General features: G+C 39.2%; 1 protein-coding gene across 4 annotated transcripts in view; it reads right to left on the reverse strand.

The window, feature by feature from the left end:
• FMR1 (fragile X messenger ribonucleoprotein 1) overlaps positions 1–5,184 on the reverse strand; it is a 34,274-nt gene extending 29,090 nt beyond the window's left edge. For 2 of the 4 annotated variants that reach the window (XM_049827970.1, XM_049827971.1), the window contains exon 1: positions 4,949–5,111. In XM_049827970.1, the coding sequence (XP_049683927.1) occupies positions 4,949–4,999 (51 nt within the window). In that variant the 5' untranslated portion in view covers positions 5,000–5,111. Of the gene's footprint in view, positions 1–2,689; positions 4,376–4,948 lie in introns of those variants that run through there. The other 2 variants (XM_049827973.1, XM_049827969.1) reach the window with 2 other exon arrangements.
• Positions 5,185–21,324: the final 16,140 nt, after the last annotated feature.

Genomic DNA, 21,324 nt, shown 5'->3' on the forward strand with positions numbered 1-21,324 from the left:
AAAAAAAATGAGACCATAAGCCAAACTCATAGACACAGGACAAGCCAGCCCCAGATGTCAGTAAAGGCAGAGAAGAGGTACTGATTTCACACAAAGTATTATGAAAAGTACCATAAACATCTTTTTTTTTTTTAAAAAAAATAAAGAATGTAAGTTGGGCATGGAAATTCAAACATAAAGGTGCATGCATATGCAAGTTTCAAATGCACACCTAAGAAGGGACAGAACACTGGCTATGATGAATGTGAACATATAGATTGAAAGCATTAAAAACATAGTAAAACTAGATGGAAGTAAAATGAGGGAACAGGACAGTGAAAGAATACAGCAGCTGGGATATCACTATCACTAATAGCAGAGATACTAAATCAGAGTACACAAAGAAATCAGAAACAGTGAAAAAGGTTTGTTTTTGCTTCTGTGAACAGAAGCAGATTTTACAGTGCCTAAGGTTGAGTCGTCTTCTCTAATGTGGAAAAAAAAAAAGTGGTAAGTTTTCTACACCAGATTTGACTTTCAGTCACGTAAGCCATTAACATTTCTCTCCATGCTTCAGATATAATTAGGTAAAAAAGTTTACAATCCAACATTGACATGTCATGGCATTTCTCAAACACGAGCACTCACGTTCCAAGAAGGGTTATATGCTGAATATAAGGCCTAAATTTTACAAATTATTTGATACAAAGTAAGAATTATTGGCAACACCACTATATTTGTTATTTTTGTGCTAAATGGAATGACAGACACTTCAAAGGAACAAATAAGGCTCCAGCTGCTATGAAGTTTTGTTGCTTTTTTTAAAGTCTGCTCACTTCATCAGATGTGAGCATTGTCAACCATTTTAATAAAGGATAATTAACTGTAAGGAGTGAAAGTTGGGAAAATATGCTTTTTAAGATTTAAAAAAAGCTATGTTGATACAAATGCGCATCTACTGTTTGCATAACAGTTCTGTAACATTTCATACCTGTTGGAAGGAGAAAGTCAAAAGGGAACTCACATGGCTAATCAAATCTGAGAAAAGCAGGCCATACAAAGGAACAGAATAGGGAAAGAAGAATAGTCACAGAAATGGTAACCGAACGAGGGAAAAGGGTACAGGCTATCATCCTCAGAAGGAATGAGTAGACAGGCTTGTGAATGTACAAAGACTGGAGATATTTGCTGAGGGTATGTCTGTATGGAATAGTGAAAGAAAAGAAAAAAAATGATACAGACTGCAACAGGAGGCCAAAAGAACAGTTGTTAATAGTGAGACGTGGAGTAATGAAGAACTAAGAAAGATGAACTATTTTGTCAATTGTAGCTTCAATGAAAAACTGTGAAGTATCTGTAGAACCAAGGAAACAATGGCAAAGTGCTGAAACTACTGGGATAAAAAGTGGAAGATTTTTAACAAGGTTATAGAAGTGGCAAAAACTGGTTGCAAACATCATTCCAAAAGTTATCTGCCTCAAACAGGATGCTTCCCATCTTTAGCAGAGGATACAAGAGAGAATCACTCCCAAACTAGAAAAGAAAAAACAATCCCACGCTGGAAAGGCATCCAGCATATCCCCTTTTAAAGGGAAATAATATCTAAAGCTAGTACTGGAAAGATTAGACAAAGGACTGTCTATTAGTCCTCTGAGAATGAAGTAAGAACTTCAAAACCCAATTTACTACACCTATACAAGAAAAGATGTGAAAAGATATGCCCTAATCGCACACATCTTCAAGATTTAGTTACTTAGCTGTGAGCTGCAAAAAGACAGTTCCCTCTCCTTAGGATTCACATTCCTGCTGGTTTGTTGGACCAGTCTTAAAATAAATAAGGAACTCTAACCTTTTCTTTCCAAGGATTCTGGGCCCAACAACATACTAAGTCATGACTTAGCATCTCTAGGTACTAGATCGTCAATTATCCCTGAATCGTGCTCATCAATTGCACTGCACTTTCCATGCAATAATTCATCTTAGCCAAGGAGAAAAAAAAATCATGGAAGTACGAAGCATTCACCAAGCCATACTTTTAATTCCATTCAGAAAAAACTAGTCTCCACTACAGAGATCACACCAACACACTCCAGAACTCTGTAAAATGTAGTGCACCTGACCAGTATGAAATTTTAATTCAAATCTTTCCGTTGAGTATGAAGGCATCCTCAAATCATATCCCCTGTTTTGTGTGGAACATGATCCCTCTAGATGTATCTCAGAATACGTTCCCGATCAAGTCTCACAGGTAATACAAGCTAAGACTGGTTTATTACTCTCAGTAGGGTTTAGGTGACAATTGGGCATCAGTTTTGTACTGTCAAGATCAAGATGCTGCTGGGTACATAAGTGCTTAGGGACTTGAATTTATAAGGTCCTCAAAGAGAGCTACAAGGAGGATATGAAAACCTGAAGTGGCAATTAGGTGCCTACTTGTGCCACTTAGTCCCTTCATGACTCTAGCAGCCTCATATTCCTCCCCTCCACGTCTTAATATCAAGATAGAAGTATCTTTTTTCCAAAATATTTACATATTCTGATGAAGATCTTCAGAATGATTCAAAGCCAATGAAATTATCAGAAGTTATCAGTAAACCATTAGATCGAATAAAAGAATCGTTTTGCTTTTGGTTTGTTCACAGTGTTACTGTTGTAAAACATTTCTCAGGAGGCTGTTTAAAGAAACTTTTTAAATGAAAAAGAAAATCACCTTGCAAATAAATCCACACTTGACATCATCACACACTTCTTGTTACGCTGGATCAACCAATTCATTTTATAATCAAATTTCCCCTCTGTAAGATGGGCATAAAACTCACAAGAAAACATTTAGATAAATTACTTATTAAACAGTGATACTCAGACATTATAATGAAAGAAAAAATTGTACCTGAAAAATTCCAGTAATTCAGGCTAGAGGAAAACTGCTGATTTACATTGAACATTACTGCATGAGGGTATTTTTTTTTTAAAAAAAAACACAAAACCAAAACAAAACAAACAACCCCCCCCAAAATCCCAACAACTTTTTTTAGTTTATCTTAAGTGTGATGCTCCATCTAGACAGGTAATACAGATGAAGACCAATAAATCTGCATGCCCCATGTGTCCCCTTACATAAATTAACCAAGTCCTGTTGGTTAGAAATTAAGACGAGGCAAAAAAAAATTCCTACGTTTAGATTTCCAAAAGTTAAAAGGCAAAGTAATATGCAACTTGGAGGCAATGCTTGTGTTATAACTTGGATACACTAAATCAAGATTAATAAGCTCCCATGAACATATGCTCAAATGAAATCTTCACCTCAACTACAACCAGAAATGTCAGTATGTTATGGACAAAAGGCGTACAGGACCCCGTAATGTCAAAATTGAATGTAACCAAAAAAAGTTACAGAAGCTTTCAATTCTGACAGGTTTCTCTGATAATATTTATCACTAACGAATACCCAATGTCATTTTTATCATCATCTATTTTGCATGATTGTGTAAATACTCTCATATAATTTGATAAAAGCCTCATTAAAAGTTCTCTTATGCAACATATTTATACCTTGTTTCTTTCTGAGCAAATACTGTATCTTTAAAAATGTAAAACTGATTTTTGAAAGTGTAAATAATTTAATTCCAGACTTTGGCTCCAACACTGCAAACCCACAGGATGCTTATTTACCATATTTACAGACTTGTTTCATACATACTTTAAAAAAAGTTATTTTCAGAATATCACATGTATTTTAAAAATAAGCTTTTCAGAGATCTTTTTTTCTTAGAAACACTCAGAGCTGTTGGAACTGTATCATTTGGATATCAACCTGAGCTACCACACTAACATCAGAGCGTGAAATTCTACCTGTTCCTTCATTGCTAACATAAATATTGGATGTGGCACAATAACTAGGCCCAATTTTTAAAGTACTAGGAACATTTAAAAGGTGGTAGACTTGCAGAAACCAATCCATGGCTGTTTCTGATATGTTGATAACATGTCAATGATAGCAGGCCCAAAGCCACTGTGTCTAAATTTTATTTTTCTGTGAAGAGGGTAAACCCACAAATTATACCCCATTAATACGCTGATTAATACAACCCCACTCACGCAAAGCCACAGCAACACCATACAGTATTAATAAAAATATCAAGTACTCAGCACATATGCTCAAGGCTCAGTGATGGATTTATTCAGCACCAGCACAAGGGCTTGGAAACAAACACGGAATGCCATTAAGTAGTTTCAGTAAGGAGTACATTTGATAATTAAATGGAGTTAGCAACTCAGCACATATATATTTGGTCAAGCAATGCTCTCTTTAATACCAGCAGGCAGCGTACCCTGCCATAGCATTAAGAGCAGGAATCCACGACAGCACTTTATCATGAACGCCCCCCCCCCTCCCCGCCGCCTTAAACGCCGTGCACTAGCAGTGCAGCTCTCCTGGAAACCTAGAGAGCGAGAAAGACTTTCCTTAAGTAGCGACAAAAGCTGAGGATTTAGCAATTAATGCCCCAGCCCCAGCCCTGATCCTCGCCTCAGCGCCAAGGAGAAGGCGGCCCCGGGCTCTCCTCGCCTCCTCTCGCACACCGGCAGCGCCAGGGCCTCCCCTTCCCACAATAGGGGGAAGGCCCGAGGCCTCCTCGGACGCCGGGGCCCTCTCTCGGCTTCCCTCTCTGCCTCCTCGGCAGGCCTGCGGCCCCTCAGCCCCGGGGCGGCGGCCCCCGGCTCCTCTCCCCCCCCCCGGAGGCCCGGCTCCCCCTGCCCCGACACCGAGAGGGACCCGCCGAGGCCTCCACCCCTGCCCCGCTCTCCCTCCTCCTCCTCCTCCTCCTCCTCTCCCTCCTGCCCCGCGGCCTCCGCTTTCCCTCAGAGCGGGGAGGAGGAGCCGCCACCGCCGCCGCCTCCTCCTCCTCCCGTCCCAGGCCCCACTCCCTCCCCTGAGGCCCAGCCCGACCCGGCCGCCAGCACCCGGTACCTTGTAGAAGGCCCCGTTGGAGCCCCGCACCTCCACCACCAGCTCCTCCATGTTGTGCCGCGGCGGCTCGGTGCGGGAGACCCAGGCCCGGCGCCTCCTCCCGGCCCTTTCTCTCTCTCGACGCGGGAGGGGGAAGAGGAGGAGGAGGAGGAGGAGGGAGGGGGGGTGTGTGCGGGGCGTGTGTGTCCGTGTGTGTGTGCGGTGTGTGTGTGCCGGGGCGGGGGAGGGGAAGGGGAATCTCGGTTCACTCCGAGCCCGAGGGGGTGGGGCCGCGCGAGGGGCGGAGGGAAGGGCCGCCGCGGCGGGGGGCGGCGGGGGGGGGTGGGGTGGGGGAAGCACTGCGGGGACGCTCCGCGCCGCCGCTCCTCGCCCTCGGCCGCCCGGAAATGAAAGCGAAACGGTCACCGCCGGGCGGCGCGCGCGAGAGGGAGGGAGGGAGGGAGGGAGGGAGGAGGGGGGGAGGAGGAGGCGCGGGGGCGTCCGTTTCGAATGTAAACGCTAAGTCCGCGTCACGTGACGGGGCGCGGGGCGGGGCGCTGGCCTCAGCCTGCACGCGCCGCTCGCCCACCGCCTAACGGCCGGGTCGCGCGGCGCGGCGCGGCGCGCCCCTCCCTCCCTCCCTCCGGCGCGCGCGCAGCCGCAACCGCAGTGGCGAGGAGCAATCGAACCCGGGCGTTGTGACTGAGATCCCGCCTCCCCTCCTGGCGCGCGCCTGAGCGACTGCCCCGCTGGCCAATCAAGGTTGCGTGCTGCGCCGCGCGTTCCGACCTGAGAGGGGCGGGGCGCGGCGCGCGGCCTGCTCCGCCAGGGCCTTGTGAGGGGGTGGGGGGGAGGGGGCCGTAACGTCCATGTCTTCGAGCGGCTCGCCCGGGCTGAGGGAGGGAGCGGGGGGACAGCGCTGGGTCCCCCTGGGTGGACCAACGGGGCCGGGTGACGGCTTTTGGGGGCGATGATACTGCAGGGGCCCAGGGAGAGGTGATGGGGCCGAGAGAGCGTGGGGGCTGCTGGGACGGGTAGGGGAAGGAGGAGGCCTGGGCCTGTGGGACTCGGCTCAAGTGTGTCGGGGACGCCGCGAGAGATGGCTGCCGCGGCAGGGGGACGTAGGCTCAACCGTGCGGTGGCCTCTGCCTCCCTGGTTAAGGTCGAAAGTGAAGAATAAAATGTGAATTGTGGCAGTTGCTAATAAGTTCTGCACTAATGAATGGTCTGGCTGTTGTGGTTATGCTGAAGACCTAAAAAACGCCTCATAAGGGGTGTAGTACAAGATGAACCGACCTGTCGGCCTGGAACGCTGATGTGCTAGTCCCTTTACCTCTCTGTGTGAGAGGTAAGCTTTGTTCAACAAACTAACAAGTTCACCGTGTAACACATCCTATTATTTTAGCTACATTTAAACAGTCACAGACGTTTCAACGCCAAAACTTTTCTGATGGCAAAGCATAACACCTTGCATACGGTTCACCATAGAACCTCGTGGTGAATATTTTAAAGAGCTGCTGTATCCATGGTGGAGCATTTACAGCTGAAAGTATACTGGCGCAAAAGCTGCTTGTTCAACTTTACATTAGACCTGCACAAACATTAACATGATCTTCCTAAGTGTTTTTTTCCTACTAACTACAAAGAATAAGAGACAAAAAAAAAAAAAAAAAATAGTTCTACCATTACTCTCAAAATCACAATTACAATGTATTACCATGACTGTGATTTCTCTGAGTAAGCATGTGATGCTCTCCTTACATAAGTCATGGGGTGAAATTCTGCACCTAGTGATGAGTTCTCAAAATTCTTGAAATCAGTAAGCCTATGATTTCGTCTTTCCTTTTTGCTTTTTTTACATTACTTTGTTTCAAACCTTGCAAATTAGTGTTTCTTGGTATGCTGCATTTTACATTTAAGCTAGGAAAGGGTGTATGGTATTTCTTGTGAGCCACCAAAACTTCTTTCTGTTTATTTTTTAATGTGCGAGAGATGGAGAGTTGCCTATAGAAATCTTTGTATACTATGTGTTCACCTGCTTATTGTGATGTTTATTGTATGCATTCACAGTATTAATAGTATGAATGCTATGCAATGTACCTTGAAGGGAAGGTGTTTGATTCTCTTTTCGTGAGATCTGGATCCTCTCTTCAGCAAATTCTTGAGTACAAGGAAGGGTCATTTCATCTAATGATTCAGTTTGACAGCCTGCTGTGCTCATTAAACAGGCAGTCACAGGACTGACTTGCTCGGGGCTGGCAGAGGGTATAAGAGGACAGAAGGAGGAAAAAATTAAACATGAGGAGCAATGACACAAAATTTGTGTATGATTAAAACCACATCTTAGAGAGTGTCCATAAAGCAATTTAGGTAAAATAGACCTCTCTGGTGGCATGTTCATGTTAGAAACACTTTTTTAAAAACTAGAAACCATATAAACGGTTCAACTCAAAATTTCAACAGTCTGCCAGGAGAGATGATGCCCAGCTCTAAAACAAAGTTAGATAAAGTTGGGGGGGGGGTGGGGTGCGGGGTTGCGTTCATTGTTTGTCATAATTACTGTCTTGTTAATAAAGTAGGTTGATGTCATGCAGGCAGATTATCTCTGAGCAGACAGAATATAAAGCTGTCTAATTTAGTTCTGACTTCCAGTGAAGGTTTCACCACTTTCCCTAAGCTAAAAGCTGCTGTAGTGTATAATCTTCCCTAATGCTTAACTTAAATTTTCCTTGCCGTTGCTTAAATTCAACATTTTTTTATTTTGTCCTGACTAGTGAATGTTCTAATCCTTGTCTAGTTAATGAGAATTTACATATTTCCAGAGAGCACTCTCTAGTTTTTCTGCTGATTGACTCTTAACCTTTCCTCTTATTTTCCAAATTACTTGTTGTTTGCTATTTTACTTTGAGCTACCTTCAGACTGAATTGTTCATCCCCTCTTAAATATGTTCACAAATTAAGTAACTAGTCCTTATGTAGACGTAAACTAGGTATTTTTAAATGTGTCCATATTTCAAAAGCAGTGACACTATAAAAATACATCTCAGTAATTCCATTAAAGTCTTTTAATATTAAAGGTCAAATGTTATTTCATTACAATATTAGTCTTTATATATAATCCTAGTGTTCAGTTACACTATGCAGTGGCCATGGGATTATAATTCAACCAAAATTCCCCACCCCTCTACCCCCCTGAATTCTTTCGTATTCCCCAACAATCTCAATTCACCTGTTCCAAGTCTTTGGTTTGGTCCTACAGATGCTCAGTGCTTCTATTTCTTACTTAGATCTACACTACTCGGTGTTTGCAGGCTGATCTGCTAACTGGAAGGTATTTTAGGCACTCTGCATGTGGAATACTTGTTTTCATCATCAAAATAATAAAAAAAACACCCAACTTTTATTCACTAATGGATTTACTCAAAAACTTTCTTAAATATTTGTGGAGAATATAAGAAAAAGGTTTCCTCCCATCTTGTCCTCTTTAGGAAAGTTGAAGGACAGAAAGGCAAGGTAAATGGCACTCCACAGGGCATATCAGAGTCCGGAATCCTTGATCATCAGTACCAGTTTAGCCAATACTATTTCCCTAGGATTTGTATTTTAGGTGTTCCAGTTCTTTGTCTATTGATCTTCACCAGGAAATGCTAGCTTTGATTCAGTACATTGAAGGATTTAAGCATTTAAAATGTAGCCATCAACACCAGCCTTTCAGAACAATAGCAACAATCAGAGCCTTTCCCAGCATCATGAATTGCTCATGAATTGATTTGTGAAAGACCCTTCATATAGACACTGACTGGGTGATAGGAACAACTGAGTATTTTTCTCACCTTGTGATAGTTACCTTAAGGCTTGGTCAGAAACTACAAATGAGAGTTACTCATGAAATATTCTTTTTTTTAAAAAAAAAGGTAATAGATTAACTATTAAAGTCTCTTAATGGAATTTGATACAGTCTTCCTATTTACACACACATTTGGGTTTTTAGCTTAGTCTTGCTGAGGTTCATAGAGATTTTAATTCAACCTTTCAAACTTATATCTGCTGGTTTTCCTTGGGCATCACTTCAGCCAGGAGCCTCTCCTGGATGACTTCTTTTCCCCTACATTATGGTTTTCAGCATGCCATACAGGTGAAATTTAGACTTCAGTATTTCCATCTAAGCCTGGTAGTCACAATATATGTGTCTTATTTCTGACACTGTATTTGATACTGAGAAAAAAAGACTTTGCCTTCATCTGAGATACATAGGCTTTTGAGTTATTTCACTTAAACCCAACAGTTCAGACTATTGTCTTGTCACTTTATAGCTGTAGCCAAAAGTTTCAGAGGGCTGGAGGCTATCACACTAGTTTAAAGGTGGTCAGATGCTCTTTTCTTGTTGGTTTACAATGTAGTCTCAATAAAGTGCCTTTCAGTAACCTAACTGAAATGGTGATGTTATAATAACCAGGTCAGCAAGTGGAAGAAGCAGTTACAATCAATAGAGATATAAAGATGAAAAACTTCTTGAACAAGGTTGCTTTATGATTAATCAATAATAGCTGAAGGTTGAATATAACCAAAGTATTGCACTTTTATTAGCTTGTCCTTGGCTAAAGTGATACCCAGAAATTACATATATCCAAATCAGGGTGTAGAACAGTGCGTATTCCCACAACTGGTGAAGAGAAGCTGAACTAAACCAGGGAAGAATTGTGCGTGTTATTGTGTGTGTACAAGAAATCAGATTATGTTATGCCTGTTCGTTCAGTTCTTTGAAGGGTTAATGTGAACTTTATCTGGGAGTCCCAATAAAATACTCTAAAAGGTAGTGTTGACATGGAGACGCAATGAAAGTATAACCATTACAAAAACACAAAACCGAATACTGTAAAATGACTAAACCAAAAAATCCTTCATTACAAGTATTAGACTGGGGGGTAATCTTTGATCTTGTAGAGATATATTAGTGAGAACTAATCTCTATTGATTTTCTATCATAATTACTTAAGCTGACCTTCGATTAACTTGACTGTTTCTTTGTTTCTCTTGTAAGTCATTACTCTTCCTTCTCCTCCTCCAAATGTGTAGTTTTCTGTATAGTAAGTTCAGAATAAGTAGGCATCCAAGGTTCAGTTGTCACCGATTCTACTTTAGTGTAGATATATGTTTCCACTAGTGGTTTCCAGTTTCTACAGTATACTCTATCTTCCTGACCTGAATATGGAAGGAAGCCTGAGGGATTTAAGTCTACTTTGTGCCTGCAGTACAGAAGCTTCCCAGTTTCACAGAGAAGAGTCAAAGAAGTAAACACTGGAGTCTAAACTTCAGAAGGTTATTAAACTTTGTATGTTACAAAAATATAGTCTTCTAAAAATACGTATTTTTAAAATACTACCTACTAACTATCAAGCTCTAGCTCAGTTTGTCATCCAAAACCACAGCTGTCATTGTCATTCAACTCACCTGTGAAACAATGGTCTTGGTGGGTAATCCCTTTCTTTTTTGCTCCATGTTATATTATTTGTTGGAATAATGGGTCTCATTTAAAATTAATAGTAATTTCTGCATTCTTCCAGAACAATATCTGTATATCTTATTGTTGGTCTACAGCTCTCAGTAACACATTTCCTTTTTTCTTTTTGAATATCAGTAGTGAATTTGAAAACACACCATGTAGTGTTTTCCTGCTTAATTATTCAGTTTCATTTCCCACTCATGAGTTTCTATCCATTTCTCTTGTAACCCCACAAATGCATTTATTAGTATATTAAGCCTGCATGTTACTTCATGTGCAGAAGTAGGTTGGTATTGTAAAGAGTACATGTTGATAGACGACACTTGCATTCATGTGTAAAACTGTACATTAGTTTATTCAGCTAATTTTTTTTATTAATCATTAACGGAATCACATTTGAGATGAAAGCGAAAAGATTCCCTGAATTATGTGGGTCTTGAAAATGAATGAATTAAACCGGAAAAAATTACAGAAAACTTGGAGTACAGCTGGTTAGAACGCAATGCAAGAGAAATGTTCTACTCTTTTCATGTGGTCGGACAGCACTCGTAACCATAAATGTACAGGTGCTCCCCTACAATATGCATGCTGGATGGCTATGTATGAATACTGTATGGTAATCCATACAGCAGTCCTCATTTCAGTTAAGTGAGTTTTAGTATGAACATATAGCACTTAAATAATAGTTTATATCTCTGGAAGCTATAAACCTTAATATTCTATGATCTTAATGAGTATAGGCATTAATGTTGCCACTTAGAAAAGAGTGGTGCATTAGTAGTTAACTCGCCAGGGATGGCTTTGGTTTATAGAATTAAGAATCATATCCAGAAGTTACTGGCATCAAAATGTCTGTGATTCACTTGACCATCTTGAGAGTGAGGCAAGTAGAGCCTTACATTTCAGTGGCCATAAGCAGAACGTTAGATAACAATTCAGATGAAGACAGCTACACTGTAGACATCTACTCTTAGATGAATTCCACATTATGACCCTCTACTGTGTTTTTAATCAGCTCCTGTATATTTGTTAAAAGGCAGTATTCATCAGCATCAAGGTCAAAGATGGAACTCATGAGCTTACAGGGTCTACATTTTTAGTCAATCTAGAACATAAAGTTATTTGTACGATAGATAGACATTTCTAGAGTATTTCACATCTAATTCTATAACACAGAATACAAGCATGTTTTTCTAGCACCCATGGTAAATCAACTGAGCGATCATCAGGGAGTGATTTTAGCAGGGCGTTCATTTTGGTGTGCATAAGAGCAGGCTGCTTCAATACTGAAGCTAGTACAGAGATTTATGAAGGTTGATTACTGCCTCTTTTGAACATATTGCAGTTTTTTCTGAGATTAATCTGAAAAGTTCACATGACTCTTCCCAATCCATATCAGAATTCCCAGTGATGTTGGGCAGCAATAGGTCTGTATTTCAAAGGCTGTGTATGCTAGTACTTTTATATGGCCTTAACATTATTTGTATTGACCCTGATGGGGAGTGCTATGGAAGTACTATATAAAATGTCGTAATCCTGACAGACTGTGATATTTAACCTCCTATTACAAGCATATATATCTTAAAAGATTTGTATTTTTCCACTAAATTGTTATAGAAAACAACACTGTGATCTTATACTGTGGCAACAGATGAATAATGTGAAAAAAAAAAAAAGAAAAAAAGGCAAAGGAAGCAATCAGCCTGTAATAACAGTCTTTTAGTCCTACTTTCTGTGTGGTTTTTTTTCAGCTAACATAGCTGACATTTTTTGTCTCAATAGCTAACAATTTATCCTTCACTAGTTTGAAAAATAGTCTTTGACATACCATTTACAGATTTATATCCTGGGCGTTTTTAGCATAGCTATACTTTTACATTCCTTTTTTTTTTTTTTCCTGTGGGTTTCAAAAATCACTTAAAATTAACTTGCATTTTCTGTAGTTTCAAGAATTGCAGAAAACAATGCTTGGAGAGAGATCAGTTCAAAGACTGCCTGAACACCACGAAGATTTTAAGTGCAATAATTAAGTCTTACCACAAGAGGACCCCCGAAGACAATTTGTCTTGTAGTGAGGAAAAGATACAAATTTGTCTTCAGAATACTGATGTGTGCCATATATTTAATTATGCTTTAAGATAGCTTATACGTTTCACTGTAATTTTGAAAGAAGACATGATATTAGCTCCTTAAATACTGACTACAGACTATGTTAGGACCAATAATATTTCACATAAACCCAGGAACCATATTTGAACCAAATTAAACACTAAGAACGTATAATACCTTTTGTTACTGTTTTTGTTAGTAGTAAATTTACACACTTGTAAAGGATTATTTTTTATTATTGTTATAAATATTTTAATTTTGAGAACTGTCTTGTATATCATGAGCTAGATTGTTCTTCCATTACTTCCATGTACTCAGAAGACTATGAAACACTTACACAGTACATGCGTTGCATCCTGAAGTTACCTTATGAACCCTTTTACTAGTCTACACTTATTTTACTTTAATGGTCCTGTCCCTTTCAGCTTAGAGTTCTTTTTCATTTTCACAGACTTTTGAAGAAAATCATATGTACTGAAAGCGGAGAGTGAGATTGTACTTTCTTGGATTATAACGAAAAGTCAACTAAATGTTCTCATTCTACAGGAAGGACTTTGGTGCTGTACTCTTTACTCTTTAAAAAGCTCCACTTCAATAATATTGCTGAGCCAAATCAAATGAGATTTTCAGCAAAACCATCATGATATTAAATGGAAGGCTGCTAAAGGAACATCCCCTCTAATTTAATCTCAGAAAAAAAAAATATTAAAAAATGGGAGTATCAACAAGGAATGGAAACTTATTAAAAAAATTTAAATTACCTTTTAATGCCAAGTTAGAAAAGTGTATCTTTACAAAACAACAGAAAAATTAAGGTCATAAATTTAGAAAGATAATCTACTTAGTGTGCAGAAAATTTTGGTCAGGACACATAGGTGAATAAATACATGTGTAAAAATTAGCTTCAGTAACCCATTAGATTGTTCTAGTTTTGACTACAGGAGAGGTGAATCTGGATTATAAAAGTATATGGTATAAAGCCAAGGCCCTGACATTACAGATAGACAAAATCAGGATATTTTCCTGTTACTTTTTAGAAAAAAACAAGTGCAAATTGTTTATGATGGCTCAACCAAATATAGTTCCACAGAAAGTAAGATACATTTTGATACTATTCTGCTTACAATGATAATCAAGCTAAATGGCAATTATCATGAATATTCCTACCATTCTGTATCAAGTTATACAATCACTTCAGCTTATGTAACAATCAAAGGCTCTAGGCCTGTGTTCAACACAAGCAACACTGAGGTATTCTTAAAACCAGTATGAACTAGTTTTACTAAAGTGTCATAGAGAACATTTTCCTCAAAGCTCTTAATCTGGGTATGAAAATATTGATGACATATCTTTGATCTTAGACTTGAACAAGCTTGACTTCAGATAAATCATTACTACAATAATCAGTCTGCTTTTATTCACAAAGATACATCTAGATAGATTATCCAGTATTAATCAGTACTTTCTCAATAGCAAAACACCTGAAAGACTAACATACATCTCATGCAGATGTATCATCATGTTAGTACGAAGCCAGGTTCTTGTATGTGTAAATATCAATGAAGTATTTGACTCCATTAACTGGTCTTTTCTCTGCCACTGTAGAAAATACCAGACAGCAAGCAGAAGCACTGCTGGACCCAATTTAATGTAATTAAAATTATTTCCTTTATAAATGATGGTGTTGTACCTGAAGGGAATTCAGCCCCAAATTTGTATGGTATATTCACCAATAAGAAAATATAAATTAACTTCACTGCAAATTCATTCCTATATTTACATATTCTACTGTAGGCAAAAGCCTGTGAGTGTATGTTCTGTTTTCAAAAATGCAGTTTGAAGGCTCTTGCATCACAACTTGTGAGAAAGGAATTCAATGCCATGGACACATCATGGTGTCTGTTCCCCTTTCTCCCCCCACCCCCCACCCTAAAAAAAAAATAAATCATGAGACTAAATAGATGATTTTATGGTCTTTTAGCTTGTGATTACCATATGTTTTAGCAAAACTCATTTGTCTCCCCACTTTCTACATCTTCTGCTTTTGTTAACATTGTTGTCAAAACGTCTAGTCCTGTACTAAGTTAGATTAGCAATTCACACCTTTATAAAAGATTTGGCAGAACTCCAGTGTTTTGATGTCAGCTTTGATTACTGATTTGCATTTTAAAGAGGTGTCATTCACTCAATGCATCATTTTTCCTTTTGTACCTGTAACATTTTTCAGAAAAGATAGAAAAAAGAAGTGTAATTTTATTTTATGAGTGCCCTCTGAATCTCTTGGAACAACAGACATTGCTGAATCTGGAAGATGGAAGGAGTGTTTCAACTGTGGATGGCAAGTTACAGATTTCAGTGAGTGAAAGGCATGGTTATTCTTGCAGAGATGTTGTGCCTCTGCACCAGTTGCAGGTGGCTGTTTTTCTGTTGGCTGCCTGAGAGTGTAGGCTACTTGGTGTCACCTATTCTGCATGCAAAATGACAGCATGGGTTGGTGACATGCAGAAAGTCATCACTAGGAATCACAAGTTATTTTCTCACTCTGTATCACAAACTAAAGCACACCACAAATACTGAGGTCCTGTGATAAGATTCATTTTGGTGAAGTGCTCTGCTGAACAGAAGTACCCAGGAGCTTTACTACTGGTTTCAGTGAGGTCAAGATTCCTCCTGTCATCTACCATTTCAGTCTTCAGGATCTAAGTTACCCAGCTACAAACAGAGTTGCACTGTACGACCTTCAGATATGCCTTCCAACTTAAATTATTCTATGATTCTGTAAGGGTGCAGTAATTCTGCATTTCAAGCATGTTCAGATACTCACGCTATTTGCGGGAACAAGAAGTGGTGTTCATATGGCCAGTTTTCATTAAGTATTAAAATGCCACATCTGTGGTTGAAAATAAAGCTTAGGAGACAATATTTTTCTCTTTATTGACTCTTTCAGTACCTTGTTAAAGCTTACCTGCTACAGAGTGCATTGCAGCAGATCTCTGAGTTGGAAACTATACCACAGAAAAGTTGTAATGTGGACACAGGTTCTGCCACACAGGCTTTATGGGGATGTCAGGTATTGCCAAAAGGTAGCTGAAGAATATGGAGGAATAAAATAACAGGAGACACATTAACCAACAGCTGAGAAAAAGAATCTCTGAATAGAAGGAAAATGTCTCTGAAATGACTGTCTTTCCTGGGAAGAGACAAGCATTATCAGTCAGAATCACAAGAGACCAATTGTTCTTATATGACATTATGATGATAGGCATCTTAAACCCTGAAGGAGTTTGTCTTAATGAAGTAGTATGGCAGTTTCATGTAAGGCACCTTCCAAACAGTATAAACACAGATTGTTGTACCAATTCACGTGAACAGAAATGTTTCTGTAGTAAACTGTAAAGGCTATCAATGGCTTTAGTTGTGTCACTTGTGAAAGAGAAGAAAATATAGCTAGCCAAGCTTTAGGCCCTTTGGAAAGCCATTACACTTTTTACAACAGCCCAAGGAAGAACAGCAGGACTGTGGTTACTTGAGGAGAGGATATGACACAATATTGCTCATCGGGTAATTTCTCAACTATTTGTTATTGATTGGACAAAGAATAAATAAGTCTCAGCCTCTGGGCTAAAGCGTTAGGGAAGATGACTCCATTATCAAAATGATAGTAAGAGTTTTATAGAGAAGATGGGAATTAAAATTAAGAACTCCTGCTCTGGATGGTGCAATTGAGAGGTGGATGAAAGGCCAAGGAGGAGATGTCACTGAAGCAGATAAAAATGTGATCCTGGATATGAAGAGAATTACTGGTGAGCAAGCAGTTTTATGAGCCGATAGTATGTTGATGGTGAAGCTGTATGAACTGAAAAAGCCAAGATACACGCTGAAAAGAGCATCGGCATAAACCCTGTTTCCACCTTCTCCCTGCCTTCTGTCCTGCAAGAACGTGGGGGAGGACAGGAGGAAAAGCCACGGAGCGTGACCCTGATGGAGGACGGGAAGGGCATGGGCAGGCTGTGTGGCACAGCACCCTTCTCCTTTATCTCCTATCGTAATAGGCCAGCAATCTTAGTTAAGCATTCCAGTAAGATAAATATCAAGTGAGAATGATTTCTATTAAAGTCAAGAACAGTTTTGTTTGTTACCTGAGTAGGAGCAGGGTAGACCTAAGAATGCTCTGTGCATGAAACAGATCTATCAAATCTCAGCAATGCTTGGATACGTAGTAATTAGCTATTGCTGATGTGTTCACTTGATTTGATTTTAGCTTTGACAGCTTCCCAATATGGAAAAGAGTGATTAAAATAAGTCATTCAGAGATACTATTTAATGAGGAAAAGGTGATTGAGAGGCTGTATGTGCCCCTGTGGGTAAAAAAATTGTACATCAGAACAGACCAAGAATTCTCCAAGGAGAAAAGTGAGGATCTATGTTCAAATAAAAGTTATTTAGGGCATTAGGAAGACAAATAAGGAACTACAACTGAGTTATCTTTTTTCAAGTCTGTTTTCAGTCTAAATTAAGTAAACAGTGAGGGAAGTAGCATCCTTCTTGGTCCGTCCACCAGTAAGAGACATTTCCCAGCTCTCTTAAAGCCTGAAGCACATGCTGTGCAAGCCATTCCAGGCTCTCAACAATTAAAGATCTTATTTGGTTTCCACAGACATGAAGGCAAATTTCCTAATGATTTTCATGGAAACTAGAAAGACTCTGAGAAAAAAAAGCAGAATAATGCTCAAACTTTACCACATAAAAGAACAGAACTTAGGCTATTGGGGCTTGGGGGGGGATTTTTTTTAGGATCTGAATCTATACATATAGAAGAAAATCAGTATGGTATTCTTCAATAGCTATTGTTACTGAGATATATACCAATAAAAATCTGAGCTCCCTGAAACTTTACTCTACCTGATCTATGTCAAATTTATCACTATTAAGATTTTATCCAGGCTGAGTAAATACAGCAGAGTGTCTGCCAGAACATGAACCCTTGGTTCCTAACCAGTAGTCTTGGTCTCTTGAAAAATGAGTGCTTATCAGATGACAGTCTTAATGAAAGAATAATAGGTATTAATTTTTAACTCTCCAGAAGACTATCAAATGTTTTTCTGGGGAATTTGTATTTTGTTACAGTTGTTTGCTCTCTCCTAGAACTGCTTGCTTGACTAGCTGTTCTTGTGCAAAGCTAAAAAGAAAAGATTTTTCAGCTAGAAAACAGGATTAAATTTTCTTTTTGGTCAGTACCAAACCCAACCAACACTACAGACCACCTTAATGTTTTCCACATAGTTGTCAGCATTCACTAAGACAGTATTCATTGTTTTCTGAACAGAAGGGCATAGGTAGACAGAGACATTGGTAGGCTTATGTCTACGGCCTGAAGTTTGTAACCAATACTGCAGTTTTGGTCAGTACCATAAAACAGAACAGCTTACCTTAGTTCCCTTTTTCCCTTATCACACCATAGTTTCAGATGCACCATAGTGCAAAAACATTGGTAGTGCAAAAACTATCTTGGTGTGAAAGCCTGTCATTAACAAGTGATTATTAAATTTGTTTTTCCTTTTTTCCCTAAAATATGGCATGAGCCTTCTAATCTTTTACTCACGTGAAACAGAATAATTGTAACTTCTTTAGAAGCAATGGTGAAGGTATTTTGTCCCCTTTGATAGGCTAGGGGGTGATTGATGCTTGGAGGTTTGGGGATTTTTTTACAAGTTGGATTAATTTATGGATTTTTAGTCACTTTCCACTGTGAGCTTTGATAACAGAGGCTAAACACAGGAAGATTTTATACCTGTTAGGACTAGGAAATATAAAACAGAATATTTCTTTTTATTGGATTTTGGCTCCTGAACTAGAGGCTATAGTAATAACAATAAGTGAGATAATTTTATAAGCATTATGTGTAGGAAATGTAATAAAATAGCTACAAGAGGAAACATGTTTAGAATTATCTTATTGAAAATATTATTCAATATGTTAGAGATTAGAAACAATAGCATCTTATTTCCTGTGGTAAAATTGTGCTAATAAGAATGGTTATATTAATAGCATTGTTATAGTCAGCCTGAATTGTTGGAGTTTAACATACACTGAAAAAGCTTAACTTTTTTGGACTACTTGTGTTTAGACTTTGCCATTAAAAAAAATAAGATTCCTTCCTTTTTATCCTAAGTCTGCATTGCAGTTACTTCTGAGTGCCGTGACGTTTGAGATTTCACTTTGCAGACTGCATCTGTATCTGAGATTCTTTTATTTTAAGGGCAGTATTGGTTGATCTATTTGATCCTACCTGACGGCTTGAGTCTGCTATCATTCCTGTGAAGTACATAGGAGACTGGGTTGGAAAAGAATTGCATGATATGGTGCTGGTCCTTTGCTCTGCTGGTAACACCAAAATCTGTTTTATTGCACCAGATACCAACTTGGTTCTCTGAGTACATGGTTGAGGTAGCAGCTTAGAAAAGAGAAAGATGACCTCATGATAAAACAACAAGCCCTGCTTGGTAGGAACGATGTAAGAGCCAAAGAAATAAAATAATCAGAAAAATCAAAGAAAGAGAATTAATCAGTACTGGACTGACTACAGAATATCTGCAAGAATATGAAAGTTTCAGCAAATACATAAATTTTAAGATACTGACTTCCCTTGATCTCTTTGTCAGGTTCTTGATTTCTGCTGCTTTCTTTGGTCCACCATTCCATTTTTACTTTTCTATTAAAGAAATCTATTTCAGACTTCTTTGAACTTTACCTGCAAATGTATTGCCTTTGTTTTCTCTTTTGTTCTTTCAGTTGTCTAGCAACCGGCTTCCCAGTGACTTTCACTGCAGTTTCCTCTTACTAGATTTGCTGCATTACTGCGTTGGATAGAGCCTGGAGAGAGAGCTCACTTGGTTGGCATGGTACAGTTAGAGTAGTAGGTTTGTCCTTGCTCCAAACCATTGACAATGTGAGTAGGCAAAATGGTTTTAGAGAAAGCGTTATAAGGCATAAGCAATGTAAACTACATGATTTCAACATTTATCAAATTTATGCCAGAATTTGAAAAGAAGGAGTTCTGAGTCTGAGTAAGATTGTTAAATAGAAGGTGGGGGGAAGAGCTGCCAAAGGAGGCAGGTAATAGAAAACCTATTTATCACTTTTCACAGTTGTAGAACATAAAGTCTTTCACAGAGCAAGGCATGCGTGAACAGACCTTGAGGCTGAGTATGGTACTTGTGGAAATAATTGAGTAGAACCAGGATATTTCATCAGAAGAGACAAATGAAAAAAAAACCAACAAAAACTACAGACCACCTTAATGTTTTCCACATAGTTGTCAGCATTCACTAAGACAGTATTCATTGTTTTCTGAACAAAAGGGCATAGGTAGACAGAGACATTGGTAGGCTAATGTCTATGTCCTGAAGTTTGTAACCAATACTGAAGCCAAGTTTAAGGCACATGGACTTAAGTTTTTTATGTGTTCTCAAAGCCTCAGGCTCCAACTTCACCTAATTATTGGCAGTGGCTCAAAGATTGCAGTACGGGCATGTTAACTTGAGCAGTCCAAGATTGAAGGAGCCTCTTTTAAGCATAATAGAGAATTATGCTCACAGGTAATCCAAGAAATATACTGGAAAGTGAGGGCTAGAACACGTCTACTGTTACTGTTACCATTTCACCATGTAGCTGTAAGACACACACACACTGTTCCCTCCCCCCCCCCATTAGACATGTAGGACTTCATGTTTGTGTGGAATCAAATTAGAGCGATAGAAAAACTAAAAACTCCTCAGCTCATATGTGGTAGATAGCAAAACACATGCACTATAAGCATTCTGTTCCATTATACCAAAATAAACTGAGTTTGCTTAAACTGTGATTGAAGCCGCTTCTGGTTAAAACGTACAGGCTGTGATGAAGTACTGCAGGTTGCAGGTAGTAGAACAGTACAACATGGCAGGTAGCAAGAGTGATGGCAAAACTGGTCTTGTTGCTAAATGGTGCTATAGATTTGAAGCCAATGAGTGGCATAACAGATTAAGAAGTCTGTTAGATATGCTGTTCATGAAGACCCAAATTTAAAAATAACTAGTCAGAGCATCAGCTTGTTTCTTGGGCTGAGTGACATGTTTTGAAATTTTCTCTCTACACGGAGAAGGGAAAAAGCTGACTAAAGAGTTCCTATTGACCTATAATGCAGAGATGTTTCAGGCACTAAACGGCTTGCTTACCTGCAAATCCAAAATAACTGCTACTGCATGAAATGTTGAGGATGTCCAAGAAGGCAGAAAGTAGCAATGTATTCAGAAGTATAAAGTTAAATAGGTCTTCCTGATTGAGTACCACACCATGTGTAACAAACATGCAGCTCTGTTTTCCACAGCAGTAGGGGCATTGTGAACTTCAGGGTGATCCAAGTTAAGGACATTTATTCAGCCTTTATGGCCATGGTTTTATACATTCTAATTGCATATCATACTGAATTTCCTGCTGGGTTTTAGTCTTCTCTAAGGAAAGAGAGCTAAAGCTATTAATTTTAAACACTGTGCATTACTTCTTAACTGATTATTCACTGAAGGGCTAGGTGATCATTGAAAAGAACTTCTTCCTAACCCTTCCTAATACCAGCAGGCTTTGGTATTCAGACACCCCTAGAATTCAGAAAGACTCTTAGTTTAATAGCATTAATCCTTATATTCATTACCACAGTTATTTACATGAATTGTAATCTTCTCCAAACACTACTATGCACATAGATGTGTGAAGAGAGCACCCAAAATCACTGCACTGTTTCGTCTTT

The sequence above is a fragment of the Accipiter gentilis genome, chromosome 24 (genome assembly GCF_929443795.1).
Source record: "Accipiter gentilis chromosome 24, bAccGen1.1, whole genome shotgun sequence".
NCBI classification, from domain to species: domain Eukaryota; kingdom Metazoa; phylum Chordata; class Aves; order Accipitriformes; family Accipitridae; genus Astur; species Astur gentilis.